General features: G+C 34.4%; 4 protein-coding genes across 5 annotated transcripts; 2 read left to right on the top strand and 2 right to left on the bottom strand.

Moving 5' to 3' along the window:
* The first annotated feature begins 66 nt into the window (after nt 1-66).
* On the top strand, nt 67-882 carry LOC9314653 (SKP1-like protein 4). Its single transcript, XM_021030130.1, has one exon. The coding sequence runs from the start codon at nt 197-199 to the stop codon at nt 680-682; it is 486 nt and encodes a 161-aa protein (XP_020885789.1). The 5' UTR covers nt 67-196; the 3' UTR covers nt 683-882.
* A 201-nt stretch (nt 883-1083) lies between these two features.
* LOC9316482 (F-box/kelch-repeat protein At2g22050) lies at nt 1084-2403 on the bottom strand. Its single transcript, XM_021029753.1, is given in 2 exon segments — nt 1084-2118; nt 2121-2403. Coding segments are annotated over 2 exon segments (1131 nt in total). The 5' UTR covers nt 2371-2403; the 3' UTR covers nt 1084-1237.
* Nucleotides 2404-2760: 357 nt separating this feature from the next.
* Nucleotides 2761-4690, top strand: LOC9314652 (protein LST8 homolog). 2 transcript variants are annotated; one of them, XM_021029654.1, is made up of 10 exons: nt 2761-2925; nt 3024-3128; nt 3232-3344; nt 3441-3510; nt 3585-3662; nt 3738-3854; nt 3943-4025; nt 4114-4193; nt 4278-4337; nt 4421-4690. In XM_021029654.1, the coding sequence occupies exons 1-10, from the start codon at nt 2803-2805 to the stop codon at nt 4528-4530; spliced, it is 939 nt and encodes a 312-aa protein (XP_020885313.1). In that variant the 5' UTR covers nt 2761-2802; the 3' UTR covers nt 4531-4690. The 2 variants fall into 2 exon arrangements, with proteins under 2 accessions (XP_020885313.1, XP_020885312.1); XM_021029653.1 differs by having other exon boundaries at nt 4111-4193.
* Nucleotides 4691-4908: 218 nt separating this feature from the next.
* On the bottom strand, nt 4909-6321 carry LOC9316481 (F-box/kelch-repeat protein At2g22030). The gene has a single exon (XM_002878538.2). The coding sequence runs from the start codon at nt 6316-6318 to the stop codon at nt 5011-5013; it is 1308 nt and encodes a 435-aa protein (XP_002878584.2). The 5' UTR covers nt 6319-6321; the 3' UTR covers nt 4909-5010.
* Between the last annotated feature and the right edge of the window lie 3806 nt (nt 6322-10127).

The following is a 10127-nucleotide window of genomic DNA, read 5'->3' as shown; positions in this document are numbered from 1 at the left end:
TTAAAGTTAATAAAGAAGATGTTAAAAAAAAAAGCAATAAACGGACTTTAATCATCACCAATTAAGAAGTGGGCTTTACTTAGATCTATAACTAGGGCACCAAATTCCCAAACCTTGAAACCTTCACAATTCAATCGCCGCGGGGATTCTCTTCAAAACTTTTCGAATCGTCACTTTTTTCCTTCTCCTTGCAACGATGGCAGCGAAGAAGATCATCCTCAAGAGCTCCGACGGTGAATCCTTCGAGGTCGATGAAGCCGTCGCGGTCGAGTCCCAGACGATTAAGCACATGATCGAGGACGACTGCGCCGATAACGGAATTCCCCTTCCCAATGTCACCGGAGCGATCCTCGCGAAGGTTATTGAGTACTGCAAGAAGCACGTTGAAGCCGCGGCTGAGGCAGGCGGAGATAAGGATTTTTGTGGTTCCACCGAGAACGATGAACTTAAGGCATGGGACAATGATTTCGTCAAAGTTGATCAGCCTACTCTCTTCGATCTCATCCTGGCTGCTAACTATTTGAACATCAGTGGACTTCTTGACCTAACGTGCAAGGCCGTGGCTGATATGATGAGAGGCAAAACTCCAGAGCAGATGCGTGAGCACTTCAACATCAAGAACGATTACACACCTGAGGAAGAAGCGGAGGTTCGCAATGAGAACAAATGGGCGTTCGAGTGATTGGATTGGAATCGTTGTTTACGAATCTTCTTTTTAGATGTGTTTAGCTTTCAAGATTTCGGATTGGCTTTTTCTTTCTTTTCTTTTCTTTTGGTTTGGAGTTGTTCGTTGGCTTTAGAATTTAAGAAGAAAACCTAATGTTTTGTTCTACTAACAACATCTATTGGTTTTTATGAAAAATATTTGAGATTCAAAAAAAACATGAAGGACAAAATGAAAACAAACAACAATCAAAAACTTTTTAAAAATATTGTTATAATTCTTTTGGTTATTGTTCAAACAATATAAAGGGTTATTAATCAAAGAGTTGACAAAAAAAAAAAAAAAAAGGGTTATTAATCAAAGAATTCACTGCTATGTCTATGGATTATATCTAGATTAATTTTTTTAAGAACACCAGAGAAACTTAATTCAAACCACAATATTACTATACATCAATAACAACAATCTTTGTTGTTAACACATCCTAATTGTTAAAAACTGCCTTGTTTATAAGGCATTATAAAGTCAAATTCTAAGAGTTAAACCAGTTTTTTACGTTGCAACAAAACCCTCTCAATCAGAAACAACTAAACAATTATGAAACTCATAGTAATCTGGCTTTGTGGCCACAATGCCAGACCACTCAATCGTCCCACGAATCCCTTCTCCAATCCAATCCAACGCGATCACTGAACACCAAATCTCCTTCTTCGTCTTCGTGTCATCAATCTCACACCACAAAATCGCTAGCTTTCCATCGTATTCCGCCATCACAGTGACATCAAACTTGACATTAAGTGTCTTTAAACCAACCACTTTAACCCATACCTTGCGGTTTACGTCAAACCCCATCAACCCCTGCTGAAAATAACAAGCATAGAGCACATCATTAACAACACACATACACCAAACGGTATCACTTGGGATTTTCAATGTCTCCTTTCTTTTACCTTCTCTCGGATCATACACACCGATTCTCCCAACTTCCACGGTGTAAACCTTCCAATCCAGTGACACCGCACTTAACCGCGTCATCAATCCGCGCTGCGATTTCTCCTCTGGATTTTTCGCAGTTTTCCAGTTCCGCTACTTCGGATCGAAAACTTCTGCTTGTCTCTTGTCTTCACACCCTCCTATCACGTATATCTTTCCGTTGATTACTCCAACGGAGGCTTCATCCGTGCGTGCAACTCTCATGCTTGGTCCTTGGGTAAACATTCCAGTTCGTGTATCTAGAATCCATAGATCCGACAAAGGTTTGAAAGATCCACCTACGAAGTAAATTTCTGACCCAACCGCGACAGCGGAAGAGTTATACATATGATGATGAGAAGGAAACGGAACCGGAATCTTGACCAATTTATACCCAAACGTTTTCATAGCCGTCTTCATCGTCGTCTTCTTAAGAGTGAACCAACGGTAGATCGTATGTGGAGCATTGTTTTCACTGAAGAGACATAGACAGATTTCTTTGGAAGGAGAGATCGCAAACGGGAGAGCTCAGGCGACCGAACAAGGGACCTTAGGGTTTTGGAAACTCGACAGAGGTTTAGGTAATAGCTTCTAGGGACACGTTGCAAGCAGTCCAATACGATTTCGTCGGGCAGTGAAGAAAACGACGGCAAGGACGGATCGTTATCTTCTAGCGGTGGCTTAACTGCTTTAGAGGAAGATTGTTTCTTAAACTTCTTCGAAGAAGGAGACATATCGTTTTGGCTTCAGATTTTTTTATCAGGAGAACCAAACATATTAACATAAATAATACTGAGTTTTTATTTATATAGGATTACATTATAATTATAATTTAGAATATTGACTTGTTCTTAGATAAAGAAATACCTTTTCGCCTTTTTTTGTCCTTTTCTCGGAAATTTAAAATTTATCTTCTTTTTTTTCCTTTATACTTTTTTAGGAAACATATCCGAAATACGAAGGAATAAAATCAAAACATTAATATAAAATTGAAGCATATATAAGATAATTGATATATTTGACCAAAAAAAGAGAAAGATAATGAATAGTATATTTTAATATAATAATGGTTTCTTTTTGTCTGAAATTCAGCTTAAATCCCCAAATTGTCAGAACAAAAAAAAAAAAAATTGTTTGCGAAACCCTACTCTTCTGTTGAAGAAATAATGTTTGAAAACAATCCGGATGATCGTCCCTTGTTTCTCGCAACGGCAAGTTATGATCATACCATTCGATTATGGGAAGCCCGAACCGGTACCTGTTACCTTTCTTTTGCCTATCCTGATATGGTGTGTGTTTGTTTCTCAACACTAAAATCTCTGTGACATATATATGCATTTTTTTAAGTTTTTACATTTCTTCTGAAACTTTTTTTATATATATTCAGCATGTGAATAGGCTTGAGATAACCCCTGATAAGGGTAAACTTGTAGCAGCTTGCAATCCTTACATACGACTCTTTGATCTCAATTCCATGGCCCCTCATTTACCTGTAAATATCCTTCTTTTTTCCTTTCCATGTAGTGTTTGTTTGTTTTTTACCTTTGAATATATATATATATGAATGATCTTGATGGCGTCTTTGTGCGCATTAGGTGAGGACTTTTGAATCACACACCAACAATGTTATGGCAGTAGGATTCCAATATACTGGACAAATGATGTATTCAGGATCAGAAGATGGCACAGTTAAGATCTGGGACTTGAGGTTGTACATTAATGTTTTTTTTTCTTTCTTGTATAGCTCAATGCTAGTTTTGATTTCCATGATCTTAACAACAAATTGTCGACCCGAAAAATGCAGGGTTCGAGAATGCCAAAGGGAGTTTAGAAGTGTTTCACCAATTAACACAGTCGTTTTACACCCAAATCAGGTACATTTGTTAGTGTTGTGTTGTAGCAATCAGCTTCTTGTACTTGTCTCTCACTTGTTATCTTTTTTTGGTAGACTGAATTGATATCTGGTGACCAAAACGGAAATATACGTGTGTGGGATCTCAGAGCAGATTTGTGTAGCTGTGAACTGGTACATTTCTTTATCCTAGTTACATTTTCGTAAAAATCCGTTGATATATAATTAATCACTTGGTGTATAACTTAGGTACCAGAAGTTGGTACACCTATACGGTCTTTAACGGTTATGTGGGATGGGACAATGGTGGTTGCTGCTAACGAACGTGGAACATGTTATGTATGGCGCTCTTTGCAAGGAATACAAGTACTTTTTCGTATCATATGAAAGCATTTCTTTCTTCCACCATGCTGTAATTGTTCATGCCAATTAAGAATTTGTTCGTTGTTCTCAGACGATGACGGAGTTTGAGCCCCTTCATAAGCTACAAGCTCATAATGGCTACATCCTTAAATGTCTCCTCTCTCCTGGAAACAAGTAATAATGTGTTTCTTCTTCTTTCTCTTAAAACCGTTTTCTTCGTCTAGCTTTCTTCTTGGAAGGTCTTATATATTTCTTATAGCAGATATCTAGCGACCGCATCATCTGATAAAACTGTCAAAATATGGAACGTTGATGGTTTCAAACTTGAGAAAGTTTTAACAGGTATATTATGGTCTCCATGTTTTTGAAAGGGGTATGTGTTCTCCATAGACCATTATATACACTCTCATCAATATTATTTAACAGGACATCGAAGATGGGTCTGGGACTGTGACTTCTCAAGGAATGGAGAATATCTTGTAACAGGTACTATTTAATCTCTCTACATCGGAAAAATTGTGTGAGACAGAAGAGTATTAAACTGGTTTTGACTTTGTATTATTGCATAGCATCATCGGACACCACGGCTAGATTGTGGTCGATGCGAGCGGGAAAAGAAGTGATGGTGTACCATGCTCATCGCAGAGCCACTGTGTGTTGTACACTCCGTCATGATTAAATCTAGTAAAAGAATCAAAAAGGATAAATTATGAACAAATTATGATTGTGTGTTGTTTGTGTATTAGAAAAATCTTGTACATTTCAATTGGATTTTTCTTCTTAATAACTCCTCTGATCTCTTCTTGATCAGAAGTTAATTCTCTCCTTAGAGTCTCTCCCCAAACCCCTAATCATGGCCGAAGGAATCATATTGAAAGATAAATTCCACTTCCTGTGAACAAATTTTGGATTGTAAAGTAAGATATCATTATCATTGCGCCAACCTACTCAAGCGGATATTCCAGTGGCATGTGATGTAAACCTAGCTGGCCAAATCTATTACCATCCTACTAGAAGTCGAGAAGTGAACCAAGTAAATCCTACTAGAAGTCGACTAGCTAAAACGCCAAATTTATAATTTTGTCATACTCAAAGTGAGAAAACGTTTCACAACATAACATATATCATTACCATCATAAGCATCTTTTTCAAGTTTAAACTAATCAGAAACATGTAGACAACGCCAAACGTCATAGTAAATAGGGACAGAGCAAACAAGACGAGACCACTTGACCGTTCCACGGATCGCTACTCCACCAATCCTATCCAACGCGACAATGGTACACCAAATCTTCTTCATTTTGGTTTTCTTACTAATAATACGTCCCAGATCTTCCCACAGAACCGCAAGTTTTCCATTATAATCCACCATTCCAACAGGCATGTCAATCCCCTTATCAAGCTTAAAACCATGGACCATTCTCCACACCTTATCTTTAGAGTCATACCACATTAACCCACGGTCCTTGTAATAAACATAGATGACATTGTTTATCACACACACTCCACCTCTCCTCCATGCTTTTTCTTCTTTCATCTCAAAAGTCTCACATATACCATCTTTCGTATTGTAGATTATGTGTTTACTTTTACTATAACTCATACCATAAACCTTGCCTTCCACGTCAACAGATTCGGTCACAGTCGATCCATATCGCATACTTGGTATTCCTTGTCCGTACTGGATTCCCACATGGGGATTTAATGGTCCAACTTCCCAAGTTTGAGTCTCTGGGTCAAAAACCTCCACTTGGACCTGCTCTTGGCCGCAACCTCCCATTACAAATAGTTTCCCATCCACAACTGTCACGCCTGGTAACATGCGAGCCTCTTTCATGCTAGGACCCTCACACAGCTCGCCAGACCATGGATCCAAGAACCTAATGCTTGTGGAAGTATGACCCATGGCTCCACCAATAAAGTATATCGTGGAACCTAACGAGACGATGGAACAACACATCATCTGTCTAGGAAGTACATTAAGAGCACTACTTATCTTCTTCTCGTGTGCGTCATAAGTGAACCAATGAAATATCCTTCCAAAACTATCAGCTTCTGTAAAGCAGACACAAATGACGGGATTGTTTTTGCCAATTAAGGAGGAACGCCTACGTGCAAGCTCAGGAGAACTCACAAGAGATCGGAAGGTTTTGGAAACACGAGAGAGGTTTGAGTAGTAGCATCTCGGGACACGAGATAAGCAGTTCAAAACTACATCGTATGGTAATGACGAAAACGACAAAGATGATCCGTTGATGAACTTTTCAGCTCGTCTCATCATGAGTCTTTTTTTGCATAAAGACCTCATGGTTTTACTTTGATGGAGAAAAAAGCTGATTAAACCAGTTGAAGAGTTATTTTTTCTACAAATGACGACGACCCTTCTCTTCCGGTGGCGGCTATATATTTGTTGGAGGAGGAGAAAAAGAGAAGAGAGGAGAAGAAGCCCTAATTGATACAAGTTCATTTTTTAATTTTTTTTTTCACGTATACGAGTTTATTAATATAATAAATGTTAGTATTTCTTTTTCGATTAAATTTGAAAAAGATACAAAAGAAAAACAAAAAAAAAACTATATATAACTACGACATCTACTTAACATTTTTGAAGTACAAATTTGCTCCTCTAATCGGGTCTGGTTTTTTTTTCTGATTTTGACCCGGAAATCTTCAATCGGATCTTTCTTAAATTTTGGCAAAATTTAAAAACAAAAATACCTAATAAAATCTAAATTATATATTTTTCTCAACTAATTACTATATTTAAACTCTTTATTTATGGTATATTCTTTACAATTATAATAGATTAGAAAATCAAATATGATAATTTAATGTTAATATAACAAATTTGAACTAATTTCCTAAAACTTCTCTACCTAATTTAAACATAAATATATGATTCTCATTTCACTTTTATTTGATCTTATATTTATATTATTTTGAATTATTATAAAATATATAAAGTTACTAAATTTTAGTTTTTTTTTTCTGCATATGTTATGATTCAAAATTTTTAAAACAGACATATATTACTCAATCGATGAAGAAACAAAATATGTGTGTAATCTATATTAACATTTTTTAAGAACAAATTGCACATTTAATCATGTCTTTTTTTTTTATTTTGACCCGAAATTGAGTCAAAATAATCTAGATCCTAGATCCTAGGCCCCGACTAGGCGCTAGGATCTCATGCGACGCCTAGATAACCGCCTTGACCGCCTAAAATTACATAGATCTTGTTTAATGTATTTTTTCAATTTCAATTAGAATTTTATTTATATATATATAGTTATAAATATTCAAATATTGTTTAATATAAATATAAATAAATATTTTATCTAATTTTAATTTATAATTTCATAATTTTTAGTTTTATATAGATATTTTATATAACTTTTATATATAATATCATATTGATAATGTTTTATGTTATAAACGTTTAAACCGCCTAAAAATCGCCAAGACCCCGATTAGGCGTTCTAAGCGCTAGGCACTGGGTCACCGTCCGCTTAGCGCCTAGCGCTTTCTTGAACACTGCCCGTGATATATTGTTCCGTATTAATATCAATCCAAACCCGTCCCACCATCTAATATCATCCCGTAAAATTAAACATCATTTTTTATTTTTTTGATAACACTTTTTTAAAAAGATATATAATTCGAGTTAATTTAAAATTCTGCTTTCAAATGGTTTCCATAATATATATATATATATATATATATATATATATATATATATATATTAAAATTAGTGTGTGTTTCTGGACCAACACATAAAAATAATTTATAATTGTATCTTAAAATACTAAATAATTATATTTTGATTTGTTAATTTTAGGATTTCACCCGTGGTATATTGTCCCGTTTTGGATAATTGTAGAAATTAAGGAAATATCCGAATGACTCAATTCCGAGTCAGAGTCTAAAAAAATACGATCTGATTAAACACGCAAATTTGTTCTTCAAAAGTATTAATATAGGTTGTACACATATTTTTTTCTGTATCGATTGAGTAATATATGTCCGTTTTAAAAATTTTGAATCACAGCATATGCAGAAAAAATCAAAAATTTTATTAATAGAATATATATATATATATATTATAATAGTTCAAAATAATATATATATATATATAGAAGATAATATAAAAGTGAAATGAGAATCATATATTTATGTTTAAATTAGGTAGAGATTTTTTAGGAAATTAGCTCAAATTTGTTATATTAGCATTAAATCATTAAATCATCATATTTGAATTCCTTCTCTATAAAAATCGTAGAGAATATGCCATAAATAAAAAGTTTAGATATAGTAATTATTTGAGAATATATATATATATATATATATATATATTATTAATTAATTTCGTTTTTAAATTTTACCAAAATTTAAGGAAAGATCCGATTGAAGATTTTTGGATCAAAATCAGAAAAAAAAAACCGTTCCGATTGGATTCCTTAAAATGTATTTTAAAAATGTTAAGTAGATTTTTTTCTTCATCGATTGAGTAATATATGTCCGTTTTAAAAAATTTGAATCATAGCATATGCAGAAAAAAAATCTAAAGTTTTATTAACTATATATTTTTATAATAATTCAAAATAATATAAATATAAGATCAAATAAAAGTAAAATGAGAATAATATATTTATATTTAAATTAGGTAGAGAGTTTTTAGGAAATTAGCTCAAATTTGTTATATTAGCAGCAAATCATCATATTTGATTTCTTTATCTATAAAAATCGTAAAAATATTCCATAAATAAAGTGTTTAGGTATAGTAATTAGTTGAGAGTATATATTTTTTTTAGATTTTATTACAATAATTTCGTTTTTGATATTTGACAAAATTTAAGGGAAGATCCAATTGAAGATTTCCGGGTCAAAATTAAAAAACCCGACCCGATTGGATTCCTTAAAAGTGTTGCAAAAATGTATAGTAGATTATAAAAAAAAAAAAAAAGGAGAGAGACAAATTTCAATATCAAATTTTCGACCATAAAAAATAAAATAAAAAAATCATAACTTAAAAAAACTTCTTTTATACCACAACCAGAATATCACTCTTGAAGTCAAAAGCATTAGATGACATGACCAGTTTAGTACCTTAAGGAAATTTGTCGCAGATCACTCATCGCCGCTTGTTCCTTGTGCCTATATATTGCATTACTTTCTGTTTTGGATTAAAGAGAAGAGATGCATTGAGACGTAATGACGATGGTGATTGTAATACGTTTTTGAGTCATCATCATTCACAATTTCACATCAACACATTTTGTTTACAAGTTAATGAATGTTCTTTTTTTTTTCATCTTTTTTTTTTTTTTCATCAAGTTAATGAATGTTCTGTGTTCGATTTTTGAACTCTTGATTTATCCACTAATGTTGCGGTTCCGCCTAATCGATTGCAGAATTTGCTTAGCACGTTTGTTTGGGAACATTGAAGATGCAGTTATTTTGGTGTTCTGTACTAGTCGTTGAAGTAGTACAGAAAGTAGTACAAGATGTGATTCAGGAAGATGAGATGCATAACTGCTGATGAGGAGCTCGAGTACTTGGATGTTGGAGCGTTTGTTAAGTCAATGAAAATGAAAATATCTTTGTTTGAAGACAAAAGGAATCATATAAGCAAAGAGGAAGTTTGCTTGAAGTGAAAAGGAAATTGGCAAAAAGGAAAATCTTTTCCTTATGGGATTTAGAAACTTTCTCTTATGTGTGATTGGAAGAACTTGAGGTGCAAGTTTCTGTTTATTATATAAGGGGGACGTGACCTTATGAGAAAGCGGATTTGCAAGAGAAAAAATCCCAAGGAGATTCGATGTGAGAGATTGTGTGTGTGATCGTGTGCGATGTAGTTTCGCGGGTTTGTGCTTGTGTGATCAAGCTTATTTGTGTGTTGGTGTTGAAGGTTCTTGTTGGAGAGCTTTGGTGACCATTGGGTTCGTTGGTGTGACGATTCTTGTGTGGTGGTCGTTCGAGAAACTTTGGAGAATTGAAGTCTAGACTCAGGGGGAGTTTAGCTCAGGGTTAGATTATCCTGATTAAATCTAGGCTCAGGAGAGTTTAGTTAAGGGTAGAGATTTATCCTTAAGGTTTCACGTTATAGAAGGGAGCGGTAAATCAAGAGGGTTGGGTTTGTTTTACGCGTTTGCGAATTGGTTGTAATTTGCTTTCTTGTTCTAGTGGAATCGAAATCTGGACGTGGTCCCGGGGAGTAGAGAAAAACCGAACTTCGTTAACAAATTTCTTGTCTCGTTTACTTTACGCACTTTA

Source organism: Arabidopsis lyrata (genome assembly GCF_000004255.2).
Source record: "Arabidopsis lyrata subsp. lyrata unplaced genomic scaffold ARALYscaffold_4, whole genome shotgun sequence".
Lineage (NCBI taxonomy): Eukaryota > Viridiplantae > Streptophyta > Magnoliopsida > Brassicales > Brassicaceae > Arabidopsis > Arabidopsis lyrata.
This window is presented reverse-complemented; position numbering and strand designations above follow the sequence as displayed.

Excerpts from the sequence above, each read along its gene's own strand:
- LOC9314653 (XM_021030130.1), top strand. The coding sequence starts at position 197 with ATGGCAGCGAAGAAGATCATCCTCAAGAGCTCCGACGGTGAATCCTTC.
- LOC9314652 (XM_021029653.1), top strand. The coding sequence starts at position 2,803 with ATGTTTGAAAACAATCCGGATGATCGTCCCTTGTTTCTCGCAACGGCA. Across the intron at positions 3,345-3,440 it reads GTTAAGATCTGGGACTTGAG|GGTTCGAGAATGCCAAAGGG; the intron begins GTTGTACATTAA and ends CGAAAAATGCAG. Across the intron at positions 4,026-4,110 it reads CTCCTCTCTCCTGGAAACAA|CAGATATCTAGCGACCGCAT; the intron begins GTAATAATGTGT and ends TATTTCTTATAG.
- LOC9316481 (XM_002878538.2), bottom strand. The coding sequence starts at position 6,318 with ATGAACTTGTATCAATTAGGGCTTCTTCTCCTCTCTTCTCTTTTTCTC.